Source organism: Colletotrichum tamarilloi (genome assembly GCF_030869305.1).
Source record: "Colletotrichum tamarilloi strain Tom-12 chromosome Unknown Scaffold_169.1, whole genome shotgun sequence".
Lineage (NCBI taxonomy): Eukaryota > Fungi > Ascomycota > Sordariomycetes > Glomerellales > Glomerellaceae > Colletotrichum > Colletotrichum tamarilloi.
Window position 1 is genome coordinate 28864 of NW_026849552.1, and position 25807 is coordinate 54670.

The window sequence follows — 25807 nt, forward strand, 5'->3', positions numbered from 1 at the left end:
TCGGCAGTGGATGCAGCTCGCTACAATGAATCGGATATCAATGATTCTGCTGCTACTATGCGGCTTCGTCGCTCTCGTCAGCGCAAACTGTAAGTCCATCGCAAATGCCAAGTCCTTCTCCCAACACCGAATACAAAGACATACTAACACCCCTCCAAGCAGCACCAACATTCTGCAAATGCACCTGCTTCAAAAACAGCACCATCGTAGCCCTAGGCCCCCAAAAAGCAGACGGCGAACCACCAGGCAACGCACCTCCCTCTATCCGCGACACCTCCTCCTCCTCGCTCCTCAACAAGCGCGCCGCCTCCTCCTCCTGCTCGCAATGCACAAAGGCCTTTTGCCTCAGCCGCGGCATCGACTTCTGCAGCAAGGCTAAAGACGAAGACGTTCAGACCATGTGCTTCCAGCGCGACAGCAACAAGGACCGCGTCATTGTGTGGGGGTTCCTGCTGGGCACATCGGGTTTGCTGGGGTGGGCTGTGTTTAAGAGGGCGAATGAGCTGCGGGAGGGGAAGAGGGCGGCTGATGCTGCTGCTGCTTCTGGGGGGAGGGGGGATTATAGCCAGCTTTCGCCTGCGAGGCCGAGTTGATACGACTTGATATCTGGCACAAAGGGTACTAGGGTTTAGGAAAGGCGTTTGGGTGGGCATGATTTGGGTTCAAGTTCATGGGTGAGGCTTATGTAGGAATATCACGGGACGGTACGGCATCAAGCTGTTGGCATCACCAAGGTTTACAAAGTTGAAGGAGACTCAAGAAGCCGTTTTGCGAAGCTATCTATCTCTCCAAATTGTCCTCGGCGCCCTCGAGCAACCCAGGACGCATGTATCATGAACCCATGCAACCGTGACTATACACCGCATAAAAAATCACTTTTCTTGATTTCCTCCCTGGAGCCTTGAAAAATGCAAATGCTATGCATATGGGGTTGGTATGTTCCATTTCATCCAATCAAAGCCCCTCCATCCCCCTATTTCTCTTTTGGGTGTTTCCTCTCTTTGCTCACAAAATCACAAACTGGTCATTTTTACTAGACGTGACGATTGCTTTACTCCTCCTCAAGGTGGGTAACCTTGTGCGAGTCCTCGTTGCCGTTGGCCGAACCGGCGTTGCGCTCGCGGCGGGCGCGGACGGCGGAGGCGAGACCCTCGAGGACGTCGACGGTGGAGTCCCAGTCGATGCAGGCGTCGGTGATGGAGACGCCCTTCTTGAGGGCGGCGGGGCCCTCGGCGGGCACCTTTTGGTTGCCCTCGTTGATGTTGGACTCGATCATGACGCCGATGATGGACTTTTCGCCCTCGCGGAGCTGGTCGCCGATGACGGCGGCGACCTTGGGCTGGTTGCGATGGTCCTTGTTGGAGTTGCCTGTGTGGTGTTAGGGCTTGATATAGGGTGAAAGATATGGAAAGAAAGAAGTGGGAAACATACCATGAGAGCAGTCAATCATGATGGCCTGCTTCTGGCCCTTCTTGGTGAGCGTGTCCTTTGCCTTTTGGACATTCTCCTTGTCAAAGTTGGGGCCGTGGGAGCCGCCGCGGAGGATGACGAAGCCGTGCTCGTTGCCCTTTGTGCGGGTGATGGCGGCGAGGCCCTGCTTGGTGACACCCATGAAGTGGTGCTTCGCAGCCGCGGCACCAATGGCGTCGATGGCGACGCCCAGGTTGCCGTCGGTGCCATTCTTGAAGCCGACGGGGAAGGACAGGCCGGAGGCGAGCTCGCGGTGGAGCTGGGATTCCGTGGTGCGGGCGCCGATGGCACCAACCGAGATGAAATCGGCGAGGAACTGGGGGGAGATTGTGTCGAGCATCTCGCTGGCGATGGGCATGCCGGCAGTCGTAAGATCGCTGAAGAGCTGGCGGGAGATGCGCAGGCCCTTGTTGATCTTGAAGGTGGAGTCGATGTCCGGGTCGTTGATGAGGCCCTTCCAGCCGACGGTGGTGCGCGGCTTCTCGAGGTAGGCGCGCATGATGACGCAGAGGTCGGAGGAGAGCTTCGCGGCGAGGGCCTTGAGGCGGGCGCAGTACTCGATTGCTGTGGCTGGGTCGTGGAGGGAGCAGGGGCCGATGATGACGAGGAGACGGTCGTCTTTGCCCATGATGATGTCGACGGCCTCGTTGCGGCCGCGGACGACGGTTTGGAGGGCGGCGTCGGTCATGGGGATCTCGGAGGAGAGAAGGGCGGGAGGGATCAGGGGATCCTGTCCCAGGACTGAGGGTGCGTTAGTCGTTGGTTGAGCATTGTGGTGATGGCTGTCGGTTCAAAGGGGTGGTGGTGCTGGTGGTGTTGTGGGCGAGTCGAGTGAGATGAGTGAGGTATGATATGAAGGTGTTTGGTGAGAATGATAGTGAGTGAATCGGGTGGTAGAATGAGATTGATTGTCGAATTGTTTGACAACGAGTTTGCGTAAAGTCTCGATGTGAATGAAGACGGCAGCTTGAGATGAACAGCTTGTGTGGGGCAGAGCGGTAGGGGGGGGGGGTCCATGAGTGAGATTTCCCAAGATGGGTGGGCTCATTCATCCACCTTGTGTTGGAGAGATAGACGAAGAGAAAAAAAAAGTGACTCACTTCTCACGTCGTCAGCCGCGAGGGGCTCATGCTCAAGGTCGAGACCAGGCATTTTGGCTATGTGTTGATGGGTTTGGGGTATCTTGAAAACTGCAAAATTGAACCAATGTTAGTCAGTGACATTGTTTCTCTCATCTTGAAGCACTGCTAGAACGATTGGACCCCTCCTCCATCGTCACCGCTGGTGGTTGTGGTGTATGGTGGATGCTGCCCATCGTGAGATTGACCGCGAAAACCACCCACCAACCCCGAAACGGTTCCCCAGATTGAACGAAGAGGTCGATCTCCCGCCGCGTAACGGCAGTGGCATAAAGCCAATCAAGGGTAGGGAAATAAGCTTACACTGGTATTAACAACGGAAAGGAAGAGCGGACGAACAGCCGTTCGCCTATTGGATCTGACGGGGTATCGTGTGGTGAATTCGTTGCTTGAGCCGTCGTTGACCGAGCCTGGAGGAGTGGGAGGATGAATGTTCGTCCACAGGGGAAGGGGAGCGTCCGGTAGTGGCCTTTTTTGGGGGGGTGTTGGTCGAAGACTGTGGTGGGCGGTGACTCAGAGAGTGGGTTCGTTTTTTTTTTTTTTGTTCAGGTAGAAAATTCAAAAAATAAATGATGAAGCCACTTGAAAAACGCTGTTTTCCCCCCGTCCCTTTGTGTGTGTCACTGGTCACTGTGTTTGTGTGGTTTGTGACTGGCGGCGGCGGACGCGGAGCCCTCTGCTTCTTTCGGAGGCAATCCCGCCGGAGAGAGGTCTCAAAGTATCTTCCCTCCTTTACTCTGAACAGGAGGTACCTGATTAGGACAATATCATGATCAATTTGCGTTGAAATGCGCTGTTGGCGCTTCTTGTCCCACGTGTGTCTAGTCTCTTTCTGTCTGGATAATTCTTCACTTCCATCATATGGCGGGGTATCTACTGTGTAACTCTTCTCTTTGCGAGTCACTTTCTGCTATCTTCGTCGTTCCAAAGTAAGGTTGTCCGCACAAATTCTGGGTCCATCGACGTCACAGATCCAGTCATCTCATTCTCGACTGACCAGAATTGACCCACGGAATCATCGGCGGAGTGGGTGACGGCGATACGCGACGGTGACGCAGTGAAGAAGACCATGCTATGCTAAACAGTGGGCAAGAGTCAGGAAGCGCCGATGGCGGGGCAGAAAAAAAATCTTGGAGGGGTATCTGAGTGGGCAGATGCAGGCACCAGCACCAGCATACAGCGGAAATATTCTTCCTCTCTTCCCCTTCACCGCTCACAACTCTCCCTCCTGCTTACGATGGCTCCCTCAAGAACTATACAAAAACCCAGATATTCACATCGAGTCTAATTATGTCAGACGAGAGAAAGAATTGTGTTACATGTGCTTCCTGACGTTGGAGGCCTTGAACAGAGATGAGACGCCGTTAGCGTTAAACGCCCCTCTTTCTTTCTTTCGTTGGAAAAAAAAACGAAAAGAAAAGAAAAGAAAGAGTTTTTTGTGAGAAATTGACAACATCTCATTGGCCAATTCCCTCGCGGTCTCACCTAGGCCTCACCTTGGTTTGTGGGGTACCGATGCCGGCACTAGACCAAGGTGACCTAAGGTGAGCGTTCCAGGTGCGTCCGCCTGGCGCCGTTACATCCTCCAGCCCCCCGCGGCCCCGACCCGCCTCACAACGAGGCCGGCGAATCCACTTTCAACCTCCTGCGGGAGGGACAACTAAAGGACAAGGCTGAAAATGGGACCATGACTTGATACACGCTGTTCTCCGCTGTCGTCTTTCAACTTGCAACGAGAATGCCATGTAACAGCTCCGTGAACGAGGCTTTGGTTGACCGCAAATAGAGGTGAAACCCACACGCCGTTGGCCCCGGCTCTCTGACCGAGACCTTGGAGAGATCGACGTTGGTTCTGGTCACGTTTCGCGGATCATAGTCTTGGCCTTGTTCAAAATAGATTTCCTTCTAGGATGGGTATCATCATATGCTGGTTTCCGTCAGAATAGGAACTGGTCTAGCCTTCGGGTATAAGTAGGTATACAAATGGCGAGGACAAAAGAACGAGGCTGAAAGATGTGGTGAAGTGATGTTTTGCAACCATGCTCAATATTAGGCGCCCGCAACTTCAAATTTAATGATTACTGGCGAACGAAGGCTGTCAAATCCTATCAAAACGGTCAAGCTTGTCACTTGTCACTCAAACTTGTCAGGCAGTATGCAACGAGCCGTGGCAGAACACCAATTGCTTTGGGGTACCAGTAAACCGGCGTCTGATCTCGTTCCTCTCAGTCAACCGTGACTCAGCTACCGAGAGCCCAAAGCCCTCAGAAGAACGGACGCACGGCTGTGCGTTCGGCTGGCCCGTCCGACCAGTCTCAATCATTGCCTTTTAGAGTGAACGACTCGTGGGGTTTAGGCGGGGGACCAGCGCCGTCTTGTGTGCTCGTCTGCGCGGTTGCTGGCGCACGTTCATGGCCCGGACACGCAAGGATTCTGCATTGTGACTTACCGTATTTTGGCAGATATGCCCAAGTTGCATTTCCGTGTAGGTATATCTATCGCAGATGGTACCCTGACGGCGGATAGCTGACGTAGCGTCAGAGATTATGAAAGGAACGGCTGAGACATGCAACTCTGATACGACTTTTGGGTAGGTATGAATGGATTCTACGCGGACGTGAGATGTATCATCTATAAACACAGCAACATCATCGACCAAACACTTTGTCAGGTAGGGTAAGGCCCATTGGGTTGAAGACGGGCCTCACGCTCCGTCTTGGCCATTGCTTTATTCTGCCTTTTGACGCAGGGTCGTGGTAGTACCATCAGTTGGAACCTGCGGCTCTGTGCTGTTCGCCGAAGAGCGAGCCTCTTGGCAATCGAGGTTTGCGGCATGGCTCAGGTCGTGGAACCAGATCTTGCGCAAGTTTGGGCCGATTCGCGTCTTTAGGCTTTTTGAGATTCGCGAGGTGGCCGAAGAGAAAAGGTGCGGCTGGCCTTTTTCGCACTGGAAGCCTTATTTACTTTCATACCTAGATCGTGACTACGACATCGCGGAAATAGCTACACATGAGTCCGATAGACATTCTTTACCTGGTGATCACTGCCATCGAGTAGACCTAAAGACCGGGTATGTAGAAAGCCTGGGTGCAGACGATGACCTCAACGACGACGTAAGATGGCCACTCAAGTTCAACACCCTTCGCAACATGATCTTCTCTAGGGACTCGCCTCCCATCCACAATCAAGTCGCCCCAAAAGGATATCGTGAAGGATTACTCCGTAGCGATCACGAATAGTCCCGTGACCCCGCCGTCATGGTCGGAAAAGTCCTGGTGGTGCAACCCAACCCGCCCACTCAACCGCTTTCATCCTACCCACCCCGGCCTCTCATGAAGCAATCCTGAAACGCAGCCCTCAACACCACTACACACCGCAGCCCATCACGTCCCTTAGAGTGTCCTGTCACCCTGTGAAGATACCTCTTTTCAACGACCAAGACACAAAAAAGAAATGTGTGAACATGCCACAGGGTGCCAGAGGTTGAACAGGCGGGACGAACCAGCTAATCGCCATGCAGCGGCAAGAAGGTCACGTCGCCTCGAACGAACGTACGTGACCCTGCAACTTTCTTTGGCACAGATACCCTCGTCTTCTTCAGCGGCCGTTTTGCTCCTTTCGAGGTTTCTGAGGTCAGGTACGAGGTGATGGAAAGGGTAAGTTCTTGGTCGGTCAGCAGTTGCCAGTCAGTCAAATCTTTATCAGGGATGTGTAGCTGATGGGGACTTTGTCCGCCCGTTTTGACGCGAGGAGCGAGAGCAAGTTTATGATGTTTGGTCTGTGAGATGGGGTGAGCAAGTTGTCATGTTAGTTTGTGGTAGATGGGCACGCGACACATGAAATGCTACAATCTTTCCAGCAACGGTGCGAGCTGGAAAGAAGAAAGAAACTCGGATATCTTCACACTGGGAAGTATCAGGACGTTGAACATGCCCCCGGTCACTTGGATATTGGGCTGGTAGGAATAGCAGCTCTTTGGCCATTGCTTTCTTTTCCCTTTTCGTTTCTAAGGCTACCATGCCCTATATCACACATTCGCATTTTGCAAACCGATTGTTGCATGTCTCTTCTTATTCTCCGATCCCGGTATTCGTCCTGTCCTTGTCTTGCGGTCGTGGTTGATCCCCAATTTGCTTGGACGATTTGGGACCAAGTTATTGCCTTGTCACGGTCTTTTTCTCATTTCCAGGAAGACAGCCCAACACTCGAACCCATCCGCATTGCTCTTCGATGTTCGTATCCCAACGTGTAGTATGGCAGTCAGCTCTCGTCTCCCTACGGTCTTTGAACTCGCAACTTGACGCCATCACATTCCATGAGAACCCAACCACCCTCCATTGAACAAGATCTTTTGTTGTCTTTCATATGCTCTCTTGCCTTTCTTTTCCCAGGTTCCCGGCGGGTTCAATTCCAGCAGTGTGGAACTAGCGCCGTCTTAGCGCCCCTCCTCCTCCTCCCTGTCTCCACCTCCGAGTCTCCGACCTCCCGTGTCGTGCTTGCCGTGGAGGGTGCGTGGTTGCGTGGGTGTGCGCGCTTGCCTAAGGTAGAAAACTTTAGGGGTGCAAGTGGAGGCGGTACGTCCCCTAAACCGTTGGTCCGGGAAGAACCTTGACGGTCTGGGCCCTTTCGGCTCCTTCTTGCTTTGGCCTTTTTTTCTGCAATTCTTCTCTCCTGCCTTCCCTCTTGCTAATGGAAGTCCTGAAGATGTACCTACCGCACAGGCAGGGCGGGGACTTAAGGCTGCCAATGGAAATTGAACATCGAGAAAGAGGGAATTGAATGCCGGTAGGCTCTAGGTACCTTAGGTATTGGGAAGGAAGGAAGGTACTGGGTGTTACTCGTTAGGTAGATGAGGCGAGGCGAGGTGTGAAGGAAGGAGCCTCCTGGTGCCTCTTGCTTTTCCCCCCTTTCGTGGCGTCTTTGCGCTATTCCGCTTTCTGGCAGGCTTCCGTCACTGGTCTCTGTCGTTCCTGCTGCCTCGTGTCGCCGTTTCTCGAGGTGGCTTACAAGGCAAGAAGGTGCTCAAGTTGCTATCCTTTCATTGTGTGCAACTTCCATGTACGGACAAAGTACCTTATTTTGCCTGTCTCTGCTTCGCTGCTTCCCTGGCGGATTACTTTACCTGCGACTGCCCCCCTTCCCGACAACTCGGTTTGGCTTTTCTGGTTTCTCCAAGATACCTTCCTACCTTGCCTTCTGAGATACAACGCCATCTTCGTCCATCACAGCCAGTACTCAGGACGAGACTCATCCAAGAAAAGAACAAAAGGGAAGCTGGCGTCGGACAACAACTGCAGCATCTCCAATCACGACCAGGCCACCGGATCTTCCCACCTCATCCTGTCCTTCCCCAGGTGAATTACTGCAGGCAGCCCACCGTCCGTCCACAGCTTCCGCAGACCGCAGACCACAGGCGCTGTGCAGATCGAAGCCTTGCCTCATCGGGTGCGACTTACACCACGCACCACCACCACCAACCACGCACTGCGCAACGTCAACCTCCTCCGAGTCCCCAACTCTTGCTCCTCCTTCTGCTTCTTCCCTCCCATCTTTCTTCTCCTCTTTCCGCTCTCATTCTACAACTATCGCAGCATCATCTTGCTCAAACTCGACTCAGCCTCCCTTTGCGCGAAGTAGTACGCAGTAGCGACCAGATAGAATTCAATAACCCGCCAGGCCAAATACGAGGCCCCCTCCCTTTACGGATACTGCCTGCCTGTCACTTTTGCACCCGCAGCTTCGCCTACGCCCGCGCCTGCCACCACAACCTTGAACCAACCACCCCCCCGCCCATCCCGGCACCTTCAGTCCGGGGCAACTTGGCACCTACACCCAGCAAGCACCCAGCACTCAGTACGAGCGCAAGCACCGCCAGCCTGTGCACGAGCAGAAGAAAGGCAGCCACGGCACACTCGGTGCCATCCATCGTCATTCTGTCCTGTCCTGTCCATCTTCTCTTCTTCAACATACCGAACGACATAATCAACTTTACATACCAATATCCGAGTCTCGACGCTTATTATCGCTAGTTGCGCCTCTGCATTTCATCCGCTAGCCGTTCACCAAAGTCGCATCCAATCCCATTCCATTTACATACACCCATACCACACCTCCTCCTCCCCATCACGGCCTTCACCATGTTCGGAATCCAGCATCACCCAGACCTAACTCGGAAGAGAGGACGTGACGATGAGGAGGACATGCACAATGGCACTCTGAGCTTTGGTGAACACAGAAACGTAGGCCATGCCCATTTCTTGCTTGACCCTCTTCTCTGTGATCATCTGGAATAGCATTACTGACTTTTCCCCCCGGGAAACAGAAACGCCTTCAATGCCTACCCCTCCGAACATCGCCGACCTCCTCGAAGCGCTGGTCGACACCCGTTATACCGCTCAACGCCGCTCCTTGCACTCTGACACCAGGCGACTCGGACTCAGAGGAACAACCCAGGTCACACTTCTCGCCATGGTCGTCATCACCCGCGCCCATGTCTTGCCAGCCCTCGCCCTTTGGTCCGACCGAGCCCGATCGTGACATGGACATGATGGACACAATGTCGCCGCCTCCTGTCCCGCAGCAGCACATCCAGTCAGACCAGCCCGCCTCTGTCAACGGCCGTATGCCCACCCCGATTCAGCCAAACTTTGCCTCCCAATTCATGAATGGCGGCTCCTCAGCGCGCGACTGGCGCGGCCCGGGTCCCGCGGTGAGCCATCGTACCGGCGTAGTGAATATGGGCCACATGCACGCCGGCTTCGGCAGCGACGAGTCCCGCTCCATTCCTCGTACCATGGAAGGCACCGACGATTGGCACAGCATCCAGAATCGCCGTCTGCCGTCGCCTATTAGTGAAGGCGAGGACTCGGTGAGCCATCTGGGCAGCGGAAGCCTGAGCCCCCCTGGAATGGTCCTCGATAACGGTTTTCCGTCCAACCTGACTGCCCGCTTGGAACAGTCGTCTCTCAACGGACACGATCATCACGATATGGGCATGATGGATGTGGAGGACCACTCACACATGATGAGTGATGATCCCGTCACCACTACCATTGACGCCGCTCCCCTTGAAACGACGTCAGCACCGGCAACACCGTCGCCTGGACGCAAGGGACACATTCGATCTAGGCACACTGTCAACTCGTGGACTTGGCAGCCTGGCATGAAGAAGAGCTTCAGCATCGGTTACCGTGCTGATTGCGAAAAGTGCCGCCTCAAGGTGCCGGGCCACTTTAATCACATTGTTGTCTCATAGAACGGGCAAGAAATCGTTTTGCCCGATGATTTGGCGTTGCAGATGTTTCCCAAACGGAACAGGCATCGCCCTAGAGAAGAACAAAAACGGAGAGAGTTTGACGAAAGGTGCTTTGAAGAGTTACAAGATCGACAAGCGATTGCATTGATTCAATCAGGATGGTGTGTTCCGGTCGAGTAGGCACGGAAATCATGATTTCGGGACGGGGGTTTTCAGAGACGTGGGAGTCTCGGCTTGCGGTAATACCACATTTAGCGCACATACTTTACACTCGCTCGGGGCTTGTTGGGCAAGCTCTGTTTTCACGGTTCATAGGTTACCGGTAAGCATGATTTGGGATTGGGAAGTCAACTGGCCCGGCGTGGCAGTTTGAGACTCGGCGGAAGCCTGCATTCTTGAAGCGTTTTCGCGGTTGTACATAATACCGGTCCAAAGGACATAATTAAGCGGCGAAAATACGCCAGCGCTGTTCATTGTCAGACTTCCGTTCTACGCATGTGACTGTGTATCGAATGACGAGTGATACTCGGGAAATGATCGTATCTGTGTCAAGCAAGTGAACCCGAGTAAACATGGGTTTCGGGGTACGGGATGCTTCGCGGTAGAACGGAACTTGGCTGTGCAAAGACGAAGGTGATGTTATTTCGCCCCCTTTCCCGCATGCAAAGCTTTGTAAAGCCGGACGCCGTCTAATGCACAATCCAGTCTAACACGTATGATACAGTGACACTTGGCAGCCTCCTCCCCCTCTCCCTCCTCTTCGTCGTCTTCGCCGTGGTAAAAGACGGCCTTGCCATCCCTTCTCTCCCAACTCGCCCCCAATTTTTGTACCGACGTAGGTGTCCGTCTCTCCGACTCTCTATCTAGGGGTGGAGATTGTCGTTTCTCGTACACTTCCTTCCAAGCCGACTTGTTTTTTGTTGTAGTGCACCAGCTATCGTCACATTTCAGATACAAAGACCTCGCCGTCTTCCCTCAGCCCACCTCATTCGTGTATCATATTATAACAACGGCCGTCGAGAACTTGGTAAGCAGTCGTTTGCTCTACCACCACCCCTTCTTCTCGGCCTTCTTCTCCTCCTGCGGGAGACCGACCTGGTCCAGCGGGCCGCCTCGGCGCTGGTTCTCCCTCTCGCGCTCGAAGGCGGCCTTTGCCTTGTCCTGGAGGAACTCTTTCCTGTCCTCGACGGCGCGCGCGAGGTCCGTGGCGCGGACGCCGGAGGACTCGTCTTCCTCGCTCCAGCTGGTCTCTGCGGCGTCGGATTTGCTGCTGCTGCTGCCGCCAAAGGGCCACCAGCTGCTGCTCTTCTTTTGTTTCGGGGCGGGTGCGGCTTCAGAAGTTGTGGGGAAGGCGGGAGCGACGGTCGTCGAGGAAGCTTCGGCGGTCCTTTGCTGGCCTGTGCCAAAGATCTTTTCGGCTCCCGTCGTGTGGGTGGGCGCGGAGAGCAAGGGCGGGAGCTTGACGCCCGTCTCGCGGGCGAGGGCGTTTGCCTCCTCGACGAGGGTGATTTGGGTGTCGGTTGCGGTGCCCTTGATGAAGGCGAGGCGGGCGGTGGCGAGGGCGTCGTCTTCCATTTTGCGCTGGGCTTCGATGAAGTCGGTGCGGCGTTGCTTGTTGTAGGTTACCATGTCGTAGACGGAGTAGACGGAGACGAGACCTGCGATTGCTTTGGGGGTGTTAGCCTCTTTGTTTTTTTTCCGCTTCTTGCTTCATCTTCTTCCTCCATAAATCTCCTTTGAGACAAATCTCGAATTGACCGTGTGGATAATGCCCATTCTCACTGCTCCAAGAATCGTACGAGGGGTTTTATAGACGTACCCGTAAACCCGACCAACCCGAGGACGGTAAACTTGTGCGCGACATCAAAGAAGCGACGGCTGCCGCCGATGGCGCGGTCGAGGCTGGACGTCTGGGCCTTGCGCGCCGCCTCGTGAGCAGCGCGGAGGCGGCGGACGCGGTCTTCGGGGCTCTCGCCCGGTTGCCGGCCGGGGATCTTGGGAGGCTGTGGTGACTTTGTCGCTGGTGTTGATGATGCTGTTGCTGTTGTCGATGTCCCTGTCGGTGCTGCTGCTGCTTCTGCTGATGTGGGAGAGCTCTTGGATGCGGCGTGCGGGGTGGTCGAGGTGAAGCGCGTTGCGTCCGAGGCGCTCCGGGGGCCTACTCTGGATGCCATTGTGGTGGTGTTTCTTGGTCGAAGCAGGTGTTGTAGTCTCGATGATTGCCTCGGCGGACTGATGGGATCGGGGGGGTTCGGGAGGCAACTGAGGCTCGTCGATTTAATTGGCCTTGGACGGGAGTTCGGCGACGTTACGTTCTCTCTCTCTCTGGCTCGGAACACGGGGGAATGGGACGGGGGCGACGCAGAAGCCGAAAAAAGCACTTGTCATGAGATTTTTTGGAGCTCTGGGAATTGAATGGGTCCCTTTGGACCTGGGCTGCATGGTTTTTTGGAGGGTTGTGATTGGTGCGGCTTGTTCCGGGGACCTTTTCTCGTACGACGACGGGCCAGGTGCTCGGGAAGGGAGCTTTTTGAGCTGTTAGTGTCTGGCAGCAGTTGAGGACAGCTGGGACCAGCTGGAGTCTGTGTACGGAGACATAGATGAGGGAACTGGTGAGGATTGATTTTGCAAGGGAGGCCAATTCATCTATGAAAGCATCGCGATACCTGATACAAATATTCACGTTCCATGGCGGTTGATTAAATCCACGCAGAAACAGAGATTCCACTGCTGCAGAGAAACATCAGACATTAGGTGTAAAATTTGACCGCAGACCTGGAGAGATTGCGAGTAGCCCCCGTTGGAAGAAATATCTACAAATGCCGGAACATTGAAGTCAAGATGTGCTTGCTCTTAGGACGCGTACTTGACGTGGTAGGCTTCTTTCGAGCTAGCTTAGCTGACGATCACCGAGACGTTGTGGATGATGGACGACTACCTGAATGAGAGTCTGGCACAGCTCAGCTTCCTCTACGCCACCATTGACAGAATTGGGAGCTATCATGAAGTAACGGAGCTTCGTGTCGCACTTCAAGTGATCCGGCGACATCTGACATTGGAGACAAATCTAGCACTAGTAGCACGCAACTGATCCTCAACGTTCTCACAGCACCAAAAAAACCATTCAGAAGTCTCTTCTTCATGACGCTGCACCAGGCAGAGCACACAATGAAAAGGGTTGAAAATCAAAAATTACAACAGCGATGGCCCCGAAGGACTATCGAGAGAGGAGGGCTCCACGATGTGCAATGCAGGCATCCCTCTCTGCGTACCGGATTTCATGATCCCCAGGACGCCCATCAAGGTAAGTATGAAGAAGAAAAAGAGGAAAGCAGTGGAAAGGGGAGAGGAGAGCGGGGCATTATATAGATATTCTGCAATCTCCCAAGGTGCGCCGCAATCAGTAATGGGAGTGAGGGAGTGTCACGTGCGCAACGACACTTTTTCGAGGTGCCTGAGGCGGATGGAGCACTTGGCAGTACGTATCTGTTTCTCGGATTTCATTGAATTTAACGACGGATGGGAAGGAGCACGCTGGGCATGAGTTGAGAGGGGCTACAAGCTCACACCACCTGCCGGATACTGAGCTGTCAAAGTACCTATGTCATGATGGGAAGGCACCATCGTCTCGAAGATGCAGTGACATTGTGGAGTTGTAGACCAATTAAGGGAAGGAATGGACATCTGATGAGGAAACACGCCAAGCACTGAAGCCTCTCGGCGAATACTTGAGCAAGTGTTTTTGCGACTGTCGGGAATTGGATATTATTGAGATATCTCAGTGGAACTCCCAGATACGGTGCATCGTCGGCTGTTCATATTTGCCAGTAAGATGGATGGTCATCGGCATCATGCGAGGCTTGTACCAACGTAGATCAGCTAAGACGGGCATAAGGAGCTGGTGAAAGGGTACTACACGTATCTTGCGACAACAAGTGAGCACTGAGCAGGAGGGTGTCACCAACAAGAACAAACACTCACTGGCTGGGCGCGCAGTTCAAGATGTGCGGCGGAGCTGCTGTCTTATACTTCACTGAACCAATTTTTCGTAGCACACTATGATCTGTAAAGCATTGACGAAATGAGAGATGTAGCGTATAACAAATTTGTAAAAGTGGCAGATTGATGGGGAATTGGACGCACTATCCAGATGAATTGCCCTGGTGCAATCAAGCCTTCATAATAGTAGATTGAAGACGACGATATCAAGTATAGAATACCTTCGTCGACGGACTCCATGGTACCAATGAGTGCTCTCTCTCATACCTACCTGTGCTACCTTGGGTACCTTTCCTCAGGTAAAGTGGTTCCTGCCAGCTGAAATCCACTTGCACACCGAAAAACCCATCGCCTCAGCCACAAGCCGAAAATCCGGAATAGGGTTCGGCCGTCGCCTGTCCTTCGCGCTGCCACACCAGGTGGATCCCACAGCCAATCAACAATTGCGACCGTCCCACCCCAAAAACCTCCAGTACGTACCGGCCTTTCGTAGGGTTTTCATGCCCTCCAGAGATTTTGACTCGTCCCTCTCAAGGAATTTTCGAAGACTGCAGCAGCATCTCGACGACGGCCCATCCGGACTACTAACCCCTTGATCGCGCAATACAGGCACAATGGTATGTCGATACGCCCACGAGACTCGCCATTGATGGCGTCGCATCGCAAATACTGACGTTCGACTTTTTTCTAGGCGATCGCACACAACCAGCAGATCCCCCACAACCGTGAGCACCCCTCCACGCGAAGAGCGACGATTGCGAAGACGACGACCATCGAGACACCACAGAGTACTAACACCATTTGAACAGACTTCCGCAAGGATTGGCAGCGCCGGGTCCGGACGCACTTCGACCAGGTATGATTCTTCTGCGCAGGATATTTTCTTTCCCTACCCCGGGGAAACAGACGAGATTGGGAAAATAGGAAATGGCACAAGAGGAATTTGGATCTGACTTGGAACATCACAACAGGCCGGCAAGAAGCACAGCCGCCGTGTCGCCCGTCAGGCCAAGGCTGCGAAGGTCGCTCCCCGTCCCACCGACTTGCTCCGCCCTGTCGTGAGATGCCCTACCATCAAGTACAACCGCAAGGTCCGTGCCGGCCGCGGTTTCACCCTGGACGAGCTTAAGGTACGATACTGAACTCTGCGAGGCACGCCCGGTGCCAGGAAGGACGAATATTTGGGAATGTTCAGAGAGTTAACGCGAGTCTGCTAGGCCGCCGGTATCCCCCGCCTTTACGCTCCCACCATCGGTATCGCCGTCGATGGCCGCCGCAAGAACCTGAGCGAGGAGTCCCTGGCCGCCAACGTCGCCCGCCTCAAGGCCTACAAGGAGCGCCTCGTCGTCTTCCCCCGCCGCTCCAACAAGGTCAAGCAGGGCGACTCCAAGGTCGACCTCTCCAAGACCGAGACCGTCAAGTCCCTCTCCGCCGCCCTCCCCATCGAGAAGACCGCCTCCGGCTTCTCCGAGATCTCCAAGTCCGACCTCCCCAAGCCCATCGAGGGCGGTGCTTACCGCAAGCTCCGCGACACGAGAGCCGAGGCCCGCAACCTGGGCAAGAAGGAGAAGCGCGCCCGCGACGCGGCCGAGGCCGAGGCTGCCAAGAAATAAACGCAGCACGTCTCTGTCTTTGCTACCGCTGCTGCTCTGCTGTCGTCTCTTGTGGTGTCGGGGGGCTTTGTTTGATGCTGCGGCTACTAGTGCAGCTAAGCTTAAGCTGCTGCATGGAAATGGGATTTTCGGCTGCTGCTTTCGACACATCAAAAACACTTTCGGAGAAGGGAAAAAAGTTCTTCGAAAGTCGGGTTGTTTTCTTCTGGCCTGGCGTGGGTTCAGTGGATTGAGATACTCTCAGGACAAGGTCATAAAGAAATTATTGCATTGATCACGCCCGCTTGTGTCGATTGCTGCCCCCTACACACTCCCCCAAGAATTCCCCGTCGTCTAAATCGACGGGCGTAGGAAGACGCATCGTACGAATACGACGTGACGTGTATCATGGGTCAAAGGTGACAGGAGTAGACTAAGGATTGATTCGATTGCTTTTCCAATTGTGGTTCCATTCGGTGATGCTGTGATCTAATATTGTTCTATTACTGTGACATCAAATAGCATGAAAAGTCTCAAGTGCGGCCTCGGCCCTCATTCATGGTCACGGAGCTATGAGGAACAGTATGGTCAGGCATCGTTTGCTTCAACATACCAACTACGCTTTGCCCTTCACCTTCTCAACAGCCATCAGCTCACCACCTTCCTTCAACATCTCCTCAAACGCAGCCCTCCTGACAGCCGGCAACTCAGCCGCGTGCCTCTTGACAAGCTCCGACACCATTACCAGCCCATTCTCCCGATCAACCTTCTTCATGCCCGCCGCCTGCGACGGGTCAGCCTGCTGTGGCTCCAGCCCAAGACCCTCCACCATGGCAGCATTATCTCCGCCGCCAACAACCACCGCCTGCCCATCACCCCCCGCAGCCGACGGCGCCCCCTCGATGGCCTTTTGATCCGTGCCGTTGCTGCTATCCTCCCCAGAAAACGTCCGCCCCGTAACAGCCTCCGTCAAAGCCTCAAACGCACCAGGAACCTGCAGCGTACGCAGCACAACATCGGCGCCGTCCTTGGCGCGGCACATGAGCGCGAAGACGAACCACGCCTCGCTGCGTAGCACGGGGAACTTGGTCTGCGTGACGAGGAACGCGAGCGCCTTGTTCAGGCTCGGATGCCGCCTATAGAATTTCTCTCGACGCTGCGCGCCGCCGTCGCCTTCTGCCTCGGCTACGGCCGTCGCGGGCAGCGGGTTCTCGGGGCGGAAGACGTAGCCGTCTTCGGAGGGGTCCCAGTCTGGTAGGATGGGCGGGATGGGCGCCGTGTGTAGGACGCGGCAGACGGCTGCGGCGGCGCGGGCGGCTTCGGTCTTTGTGTGTTCTGCGTCTGTGCGGGAGACCATGTCGAGGAGGCGGTGGAGGTGTGTTGTCTCGTGGAGGGGGGATAGAGGGTCAGGGGAGAGGGGCGCGCAGAGGCGGCGGACGTTGGTGGGTGTATTTACGAGGAGGAGGCGGGTCAGGGAGACGGCTGTGAATTGGACTTGGGGGTTTACGTCGAGGGACCAGATGCGGGGGAGGATTCCGGGGGAGAAGAGGCCTGCGTCGCCGAGGACGGGTTTGTTCTGGGAGGGGATGGCGAGGTTTTTGGCAAAGGAGAGGGCGGAGTGGAGGAGCATTGTGTCTGTTGCTTTGGCGAGGAGGGCGGCGAGCGGGAGGTGGACGGCGTGGGATTTGACGAGGGCGTAGGAGGCTTCGTCGGAGCGGGCGACGTTGCCCAGGCAGAGGCAGGCCGCGGACTGGAGGTGGGTGTTGTTGGGCGTGAGGGTGAGCCAGCTGTAGAGGGTGTCGAGGACGGGGGAGCCTATGGGGTGCCGGAGGGCGAAGTCGTCTGCGTAGGAGACGTCGGCGAGGATCTGGATGAAGGACTGGGGGAGGGATTTGAGAAGGACGGCGGCGTCTTCGTCTTCGACGCGGAGGGCGTCGAGCTGGGTTTGGAGGTGGTAGAAGGTGGCGAGGAGGACGGGGACGGAGCCGGTTGCGATGAGGGCTGCTTGGATGGGCGCGTGGGTTAGGTAGGCTAGGGCGACGGCGGTGAGGGAGACGAAGTCTTCTGCGTCGGTTGTTGGTGTGAGGGCGAGGGTGAGGAGGATGGTTGGTGTTTGCGGGGGTGCAAAGTTGGCTTCGGTTTCTGGATGAAAGGTGTGAGCTTTGTGGGTCTATGACTGAGTGAGGGAGGGAGGGAGTTAGATGGGTGAGTGAAGCGTACCGTGTGTGGCGAGCAAGGCGAGGATCTTGCCAATGATACCCATGAGATGCGGCGCGTTGGCGAGGCGTGGGCTGGTGAGGAGGTTGACGAGATGAAGGGTGAGCGAGGAAGAGCTCGCTTGAATCTGGGCGGGCTCGTAGTCGACGAGGATGTTGTAGAGGACTGGCACGGCGAAGGGGAGGGCGGTGTCGTCGGCGAGAAGGCTGATGATGGAGGTGATTGCGTTTGATGACACGACCCTTGCGCGATTTTCATCTAGATTATTGCGTTAGATTTCTTTGCTGAAGAGGATGAGTGAACAAGATTGGTACCTGTGTCGGCGCATGAGTTTCCGAGCAGACGGAGAGAGTGCTTCTTCAACGCTGGTCTGAGGTTCTCCGTGGAAATGACAGAGAGGAAGAAGTCGACGATGCCCGAGTCTCCCAGGGGCAGTCTCCATGATGCTGTTGAATGTGTTAGCATAGATCTCAAAATCAGTAGTGTGAATCAAGGGGCCTTGCCATCTCTGCTTCCGTCGCCCAGCTTCTCCGCAACAAGGTCAATCTCTTGACTGCCACTATTCCATTGCTGCTGCGCAGTAAAGAGTACATCGCCGAGCAGTGCGGTCCTGTGCGCGCGGCTCTGGTCTACGGAACCTGGATCAGCCCAGGCCGAGGCGGACGAGAGGATGTTGGCGATGGCGTCTGGCGCGAGAATCTTGCCGCCTTCCAACGGTTGTTGCTGTGCTGATTCAGCCATTGTGATATCTAATGGGGCGTTTCTTTCCAGTATTTTGCTGTCCCTATCCAAAGATGAACTCAGCCAGAAGAGAAAGAAAGGTGAAAGGCCAACCAGCTTATAAGTGAATCCCTCACTCTAAGGTAACTCGAAACGAATGGCAGAACTGGTTAAGTCGTCCTCCTTGTTGCGTCGTCTTTTTGCTGCCCGGAGATGGGATGAGCTGCGAGATGCTGCGGCCGGCGCGAGTTCCTTTCCCTTTTGGTGTGGGCGTCGTTGTTGGTGGGGTTGTAGTCGTCGCAGGTGATTGGCTTGCGGGGGGTTTGTGCGCCAGGGTGGGGCCCTTCGGAGCTTCGGCGATGCTTTGTCACGGCCCTCTGCCGCCTGCCGCCTCCGGGTGACGGCGTCTGCTCCGGACTCGGTCTTGTTAGCAGTGTCCTATTTCAAAGCTTTTTAGTGTTTGTTTAGACATCATTAGAGCTGGGAGGCCTCTTGTGGCATTATTTTAGCACTCTCCGCTGACGTTGGACGCCAGGACTGCGATGTGTTCTTTGGTCACAGTTCTAAATTGGAAATTGCACCAAAGACGTCGTAAAATCCAAGTACAACCCGCATCCAAAAGAAATTACTGCCCAATAGCATGAAATGAATCACACAACATCAGAGAGTTTTATGATACCTTCTATCTAGTGGTCGAAACAGTCTTCATTTATGTTATTTCTGCCGAAGGCCGAGACTGGAAGCCCCTTTGATGAACGCATCGGACGCTGGCCATTTCACTTAAATTACCTCGGTACAGTGTTTCGACGAGAGAGAGTGAGATAGTACAGACAGATAATGATGAAATGAGATAAGTGTTCATCGTAAAAAGTGAGTGTGATGATTGGTTCTGCTCGGATGATCAGAATAGCTTCTCAGCCTAATAACCGAAGATGGAGCGAAACAAGTGAGATCCATGATGGTCAACTACAAGTTTACAGGAGGTAAAGACAGATGAAAAGCACGACATTTCATCGATCGTTTGGACCCCCTCAGTGACAGCTACATCCACACTCTTTGGCATCCTTGCAATCCTTCCCACAAGCAGACTGCTGCGCAGGCGCGCATTGCTCCTTGCCAGAACAAGTCCGCCAGTTCCCGTGCCCGCCATTCCACGCCGTCCAGCACCAAGTGCCCTTGTTTCTGTCGCACGAATCCCAGCAGTAACCCTTGCTGCAGCCGTATTTATCGCCGAACCAGCACTCCCGGGCCTGCAAATTCGGGGACAAGCCGTCCTTGAGGGTTAGGGGGTGCTCTCTGCACTTGCGGATGTTGGAGGGGTCGACGTTGCTGTCGAGGGAGGAGGCCGTGTAGGACATTACGCCGAGGTCACCGCATTCTTCGGCGGCGGTGGGGGCGATGCCGGCGAGAGTTGGTGGGAGGTTGGTGGCCAGGGCGAGGAGGATGGGGATTGTGAACTTCATGGTGGTGGCCTGGGATTTCTGTTAGTAAGGTGAGAACTTGGTGAAGGAGTAGGATTTACAACGTCTGCTGCAATATCGAATCAACAAATTTTGATTTTGTTATCTTTAATGCTCTCTTCTTTTGAGCTGCCCAATCTCTACTCTTGCAATTTGGTCCGGGGAACGATGTTGTATTATAGCAGAAACTCGTTTCCCATCAGGGCTCAGTCTTCGTATTCAATACATATTGAAGAGCAGACAACTACATGCTCATCTCACAGTTACACTCTTAGCTCAGGTAGACTTAAACGTTGCGGTGAAGATGATGATGCCTCATCGTGCACAACAATGTCTCATACAAGTGGTTGTCCGACCATCTGTCAGCATTTACGACTTTGTGGGTATTCGTGTTCAATTAGCACGGGGGCAATCCTTCTTGTGATCCAGTAAGCATTGTGTAAATATGCCAGAATGTAAGCGATTTTGCTCATGCTGATCTGATCCTTTGAAGAGGGTATGCAAGATAACTACATGTACAGCTAATCGACTCGGAGCTTGGCAACACTTCCGCAAAAAGGCCTCCGTGGGGAGAGATCGAGTATGTCAGCTTGTGGAAAATATATTATCGAATGCTTTCAATACGTATGCAAATTCGTGACGTTGAATCTCTTATTATCATGATCACTGCCTCCTGGTACCGGACCCACGACTAGGCGCGGGCGGACGTGTGTTTAAACCAGTAATGGTAGCAGTGGTCCTCTTTGGTGCTCCCCCTCGTTTTGGACTTTCCCCTCTTAGTAAACTTAGAAGACTAAGGTAGAGAGAGATAAATATTTGGCTTTTCCCCTGCTTCGCCTGACTCTCAAGAAAGGTGGTAGACCTAAGCGATTGGCGCTGTCTTGAGATGGGGACTGCGAAGCGCAGAGTAAGGGCGCCTTGAGTCGTGTTCTTGGCCAGAGCGGCCGACAGCTGAGCTGACGCCAAGCCGTACCATTTGATTAACGTTGGTGAATGTTTTGAAACACTCATCCAACGAGCTCAATTATGGTGTAAGACTTGTACTAGCCCAGACTCGCTGTGTGACTATAGTAGGCTATTGGAGTGACCACGCAATTCAGTGCTTTCACTGCAACACGATGCCAACCGTCGTACTACACATCTCTTTGATATGACCAATTAGCAACGGAAATTATCACTAGCTCTTTCCACCAAAGGGAGCACGGTTGTAAGACGGCCATGTTGCAAGCGGGTGCGCCTATTGGTGTTTCGGTAGTATGCAGGCATGTGGTCGCCGACCAACGTAGGCGATCAAACATCTAAGAAAAAGAAGCCTTTGAGAAGCCCTCAGTCGATATGATACATCGTAAAGTAAGTTGTGGACAAATCTGCTGGTATGCTAATAGTAGTCTGCCTCTTAATCGGAGACTTTGCTGCATGGGACGAAATGCGGATGTTAGACATGGGTCAGCCAACCATGATAGCTGGGCTGTCAGCTTATAAACATTTGTTGGCCAGATTCTGCCGGCATGAGCGCGTATCGCTCATTACAGCAATGCACTCCGGGTATATGCATCGAGGTTCGTTGGAGTTCTACTGCGCCAGGCAAACAACACTGCATGCTGACTGTGCACTCAGTGTCTTGGCGTAGGGTGACATGAGAACCAGTAATGGCTTGCCCGTATGCTTCAATAAGTCCTGCTTTCACTCTGGAATTCTCAACATTGGTTTCGTAGTGAACTGTCTCGATGAACGTGCTGCTGGTTGTGGCTTGTGCTCAGGCTTGAATGTGGCCCTGATGCGCATTGCCCGGAGAGACTTCGCTTTCAAATAAGGCGAACCGTCTTTAAGAGAAGGCCATCTGTGACGTAGTGTGGTGCATTTCTTTGAAAAAGCTTTCGCTTGATGTCGCTAGCTTGCGCCGCACCCTCCCGTGTCTCGGCATCTCGGCGTAAGACGCCCGTCGAACACGCCGTTGCCCGGGGTATTGGGAGACCGGGGGATGGGTCTCCCGAGGTTCAGTCAAGCACCGCCGGCTCTTATTCCCCGAAGCTGGGCAACGAACGACCGGGGGGCCGACTCCTGGTGTGATGAGGAGTCGAAGGCGTCGCGTGAGGAGAAAGACACACCCCGGAGCTCGAAAGGAACAGAGACTCGTGAGGAGAAAGAGGAGGAACCTGGGGTAGATCTGGGGTAAAACCTCTTAACTCCACGTGATGCTGCATCGGGCATCGGGGTAAAGGCCTCCCCGGCGCGGTTTGGATGCGCACCAACAAGCGTCGCCAGCCACCACCATTCGAACAAGGCCAACTTGTGACAGTCTACGGATACCGGCGCAGTGGTCTGATTCAACCTTAGCTTCCTCCGCGTTTGTCTGGTAGCCGGGGTAGGTCGCTGCTTGCCCATGGGGAAAACTTGAAAGGGGGCATCGGTCAATATACTGGATGGTAGGCAAGCCGGCGCTATCCCGCATTCGCATCGCGACTCCAATTCGTTCCTAAGTTCCAATCTGCCAGTTCGTCTCGAGATATAAGAGGACCGTTGCGCCGGATTCACTACTACCCTGCAGGCCCGCAAACCAGCAGCCGTCAGTTCGAGCCGGTTCCTCCAAGAGACAACGACGACAAAAGTTGACAAAGGCAACCCACTCTCTTCGACGAGACGACGACAACCATCACAATGGCAAAGCCAGTCACCGAAGAGGTCCACTCCCCCGGTGCCGACACCGACGACTTCCAGGGCCTCGTCCTCAGCGATGTCATCCCTCGCGATCGTAAGCCGTGGTACAGCGACTGGACACTGTGGAAGCTCAACCTCTTGCTTCTCAGCGGTCTCCTGACCCAGACGGCAACGGGCTTCGACGCCAGCATGCTCAATGGCATGCAGTCACTCCCGCAGTGGCAAGAGTTCTTTGGCGAGCCGAAGGGAACGCGCCTCGGCGCCATGACGTTCGGCCCTAACGGTGGCGTCCTCATCTCCATCCTCGTCTCCTCTCAGCTCTGCGACTGGCTCGGCCGCCGGAAGCCCATCTTTGGCGGCTCGATTCTCATCATTGTCGGTTCCATCATCCAAACCTGGTCCCTCAACTACGGCATGTTCGTCGCCTCCCGCTTCATCATCGGCTTTGGACTCGGCATCATCTCGACCGCCGCCCCGCCCCTGCTGTCCGAGGTCACGTACCCTACCCACCGCGGACAGGTCGTCTCCTTCATGATGGTTTCCTGGCCGCTCGGTGCCCTCATCGCCGCCTGGGTCACGTTTGGCACCTTCAAGATGACCAACTCGTGGGCGTGGCGTCTTCCCAGCTTGCTGCAGTGCGTCTGCTCCGTCATCCAGGCGTCTCTCGTCTTCTTCTGCCCCGAATCGCCCAGATGGCTGATTTACAAGGGCCGCTACAAGGAGGCCAGGGACATTCTGGTCAAGTGGCACGGATACGGGGACCCCAACTCCCGGCTTGCTCGCTTCGAGATGGCCGAGATCACGGCCACGCTCGAGGTGGAAAAGGTGCAGAAGAGGTCGCGCTGGGCGGAATGGATCTCGACCCGCGGCAACTGGCATCGCTTGTTTTTGGCTCTGTACATTCCTGCCATGCTGCAGTGGTCTGGCAATGCCTTGACCTCGTACTTCCTCTCAAAGTCAGTCCAGACTCAAATCCCCTTTGTGCTTCGTCTCAATTGCTAACAAACTTCGTCTAGGGTGCTCAACTCGATCAATGTCACGGATCACAAGACCCAGCTCCTCATCAACGCCGGGCTACAAATTTGGGGTTTCCTCTCGGCCTGTGTCTTCGCCACCATGGTGGACAAGTTTGGTCGACGCAGGCTCTTCCTCGTCGGCATGTCAGGCATGGGCGTCTCGTACATCATCTGGACAATCTGCTCTGCGCTGAACCAGGAGACCGGCTTCAAGCACATGGGCTACGCGGGCGCCGTCTTGGCCATGATCTTTGTCTTCTCCTTCTGGTATCACGCCTGCTCGCCCATTGGCGCGACCTACATCATGGAAGTCACACCTTACTCGCTGCGCGCCAAGGCCTCTATGCTTTACCAGCTCACCGGTAACTTGGCGGGTGTCTACAACTCGTTCGCGAACCCCGTTGCCATGGAGGCGATTGCGTGGAAGTACTACATTGTCTGGTGCGTGGCGATCGCCATCCACCTTACTCTCATCTACTTCTTCTTCCCCGAGACCAAGGGACGGTCTCTCGAGGAGGTGGCGGAGATCTTTGACGGACCGGACGCGGCGGTGGGAACGAATGCTATGAAGCAGATGGGACTTGATACGCATGCTGATGCTGCGGTTGACTTTGATAAGGATACCCACAAGGGCTTGGATTCATCCAAGGCTACGGTCACCCAGATTGATCGGACGTAGGTGGTTTGAGGAGGCCTCCCCTCGATATATACCTTGTTTGAGGCAGCTCTCAGCGGTAGTAACCAATTGAAGCATAATTTTGAGCAAAAATAGCCTGTGCATGTGAATCTTTGGCGACTAGAGATGCGCGATGCTAGACAAGATGAACTTCCGTGAGACGATCATTTCAAGTATGATGTCGAAGCTGCCGAGTTCCGTCCAACATTCGGCGGACACATTCCTAGGGCCCCAGCTAGGAGGATAGCTATTAGGTTACCGTATTGGTGCACTCATACGACTTAATGATTCTCGTCATCTGGTTTGATGAGACAAGGCTTCCAGTACACTTTTGATCTAGCTTCTATCCATCTAGCTTAGATACTCGTCTGCCTGCCTGCATTGGGGAAGGACATTTGTGATGCACGCGCCAGCCTGAAGGACTTTCCAGTAATGTTAGGATCTGGGCCCAAGAAGTTACCAGGGAAGCCGACATCAAAAGGCTTCACGCTTTCCAAGAACGCAATCTGCTCATCTGTGAGCTTGATCTTGAGAGCATCAATATTGGCCTTCAAGTGCTCGACCTTGCGCCCGCCCACGATGGGAATCACATTCGGCGCCTTGCTGCGGACGTAGGCAAGGGCAATAGCCGTCACGCTCTCCGTGCCGTGCTCGCCCGCCACCTTTTCCAACGCCTCGCTCATCTTGACCTCCATCTCCGTCTGCTCGCCAGTGCTGACAAAGGACCGCAGACCCTCGCCGGCCTTCTTGCGCTCCTCTAGCGCCTTTTTCGACTGGAACTTGCCGGAGCCCAACACGTCCCACGGGCACAGGGCCATGCCGAAGGTGTGGGCCATGGGGAGGATATCGCGCTCAAAGTCGCGGTGCATCACGCTCCACCGGCCCTGGTACACGCTAAAGGGCGTCTTGCCGTGGTCGACTGCGTACGTGTTGGCGGCGCTGACGACCCACGCGGGCGTGTCTGAGATGCCGAGGTAGAGGACCTTGCCCTGCTCTACGAGGATGTGAAGCGAGTCCATGATCTCCTTGATGGACGTCGTGTAGTCCCACCAGTGCAGGTACAGGATATCGATGTAATCCGTGCCCAACTTCTTGAGCGAGTCCCGGATGCTGACGTGGAGACTGCGGCGGTGGTTGCCCGTGAAGTTGGCCGTGTGACCCTTACCCAGGGCGTGGCTCTGGTAATCCGAGGTGTACTTTGTGGCCAGCACAATCTGCTCTCTGTTGCCCCTCTCCTTCATCCAGTCGCCAATCCACTTTTCTGACTGCTCGTCCTGGTAGCCGTTTGCCGTGTCGATGAAGTTGCCGCCGGACTCGACGAAGGCGTCGAGGAGCTTGTACGACTGCTCCTTGTTCATGGCGCCCATTGCCTCTGCCCAGGCTTCACCGATGGACATGGCGCCGAGAGCCAAGGGAGACACCCGAATACCTGCATTGGGCGAGAGGACACGGAGCCTTCCCAGCTCGGTGGGAGGCTCGGGCGCTTCTGCCATGAAGTTGGACATTGTGGTTGTGTTTGAGCAGGATTTAAGCGGTGTTATTTAGGTGTAACAATGAGCTGCCGACAAGTCCTTGTGAGAGCCTGGTGATACTGATTAAAAGTCC

The 25807-nt window shown here is 54.6% G+C and overlaps 10 protein-coding genes across 10 annotated transcripts; 5 read left to right on the top strand and 5 right to left on the bottom strand.

Moving 5' to 3' along the window:
* Window positions 1-25: 25 nt before the first annotated feature.
* Window positions 26-593, top strand: CTAM01_15601 (uncharacterized protein; the record flags this gene model as incomplete). The annotated part of the gene is made up of 2 exons (XM_060531597.1): window positions 26-89; window positions 163-593. The coding sequence occupies 2 exons, from the start codon at window positions 26-28 to the stop codon at window positions 591-593; spliced, it is 495 nt and encodes a 164-aa protein (XP_060373823.1).
* A 458-nt stretch (window positions 594-1051) lies between these two features.
* Window positions 1052-2622, bottom strand: CTAM01_15602 (3-deoxy-7-phosphoheptulonate synthase; the record flags this gene model as incomplete). Its single annotated transcript, XM_060531598.1, has 3 exons — window positions 1052-1368; window positions 1432-2211; window positions 2571-2622. 3 exons carry the CDS (start codon window positions 2620-2622, stop codon window positions 1052-1054), a joined length of 1149 nt encoding a protein of 382 aa, XP_060373824.1.
* A 5083-nt stretch (window positions 2623-7705) lies between these two features.
* On the top strand, window positions 7706-8638 carry CTAM01_15603 (uncharacterized protein; the record flags this gene model as incomplete). Its single annotated transcript, XM_060531599.1, has 1 exon — window positions 7706-8638. A coding segment is annotated over one exon (933 nt), but the record flags the coding sequence as incomplete, so codon positions are not given.
* Window positions 8639-8746: 108 nt separating this feature from the next.
* On the top strand, window positions 8747-9864 carry CTAM01_15604 (uncharacterized protein; the record flags this gene model as incomplete). Its single annotated transcript, XM_060531600.1, has 2 exons — window positions 8747-8848; window positions 8932-9864. 2 exons carry the CDS (start codon window positions 8747-8749, stop codon window positions 9862-9864), a joined length of 1035 nt encoding a protein of 344 aa, XP_060373826.1.
* A 1044-nt stretch (window positions 9865-10908) lies between these two features.
* Window positions 10909-12038, bottom strand: CTAM01_15605 (uncharacterized protein; the record flags this gene model as incomplete). Its single annotated transcript, XM_060531601.1, has 2 exons — window positions 10909-11531; window positions 11684-12038. 2 exons carry the CDS (start codon window positions 12036-12038, stop codon window positions 10909-10911), a joined length of 978 nt encoding a protein of 325 aa, XP_060373827.1.
* Window positions 12039-14477: 2439 nt separating this feature from the next.
* On the top strand, window positions 14478-15476 carry CTAM01_15606 (ribosomal protein L13e; the record flags this gene model as incomplete). The annotated part of the gene is made up of 5 exons (XM_060531602.1): window positions 14478-14480; window positions 14555-14588; window positions 14673-14719; window positions 14835-14993; window positions 15081-15476. 5 exons carry the CDS (start codon window positions 14478-14480, stop codon window positions 15474-15476), a joined length of 639 nt encoding a protein of 212 aa, XP_060373828.1.
* A 595-nt stretch (window positions 15477-16071) lies between these two features.
* Window positions 16072-18413, bottom strand: CTAM01_15607 (GTP binding protein; the record flags this gene model as incomplete). The annotated part of the gene is made up of 4 exons (XM_060531603.1): window positions 16072-17597; window positions 17676-17930; window positions 17987-18118; window positions 18227-18413. The coding sequence occupies 4 exons, from the start codon at window positions 18411-18413 to the stop codon at window positions 16072-16074; spliced, it is 2100 nt and encodes a 699-aa protein (XP_060373829.1).
* Window positions 18414-19423: 1010 nt separating this feature from the next.
* CTAM01_15608 (uncharacterized protein) lies at window positions 19424-19855 on the bottom strand (the record flags this gene model as incomplete). Its single annotated transcript, XM_060531604.1, has 1 exon — window positions 19424-19855. The coding sequence occupies one exon, from the start codon at window positions 19853-19855 to the stop codon at window positions 19424-19426; it is 432 nt and encodes a 143-aa protein (XP_060373830.1).
* A 2655-nt stretch (window positions 19856-22510) lies between these two features.
* Window positions 22511-24205, top strand: CTAM01_15609 (uncharacterized protein; the record flags this gene model as incomplete). Its single annotated transcript, XM_060531605.1, has 2 exons — window positions 22511-23466; window positions 23527-24205. The coding sequence occupies 2 exons, from the start codon at window positions 22511-22513 to the stop codon at window positions 24203-24205; spliced, it is 1635 nt and encodes a 544-aa protein (XP_060373831.1).
* A 353-nt stretch (window positions 24206-24558) lies between these two features.
* On the bottom strand, window positions 24559-25707 carry CTAM01_15610 (aryl-alcohol dehydrogenase AAD14; the record flags this gene model as incomplete). Its single annotated transcript, XM_060531606.1, has 1 exon — window positions 24559-25707. One exon carries the CDS (start codon window positions 25705-25707, stop codon window positions 24559-24561), a length of 1149 nt encoding a protein of 382 aa, XP_060373832.1.
* Between the last annotated feature and the right edge of the window lie 100 nt (window positions 25708-25807).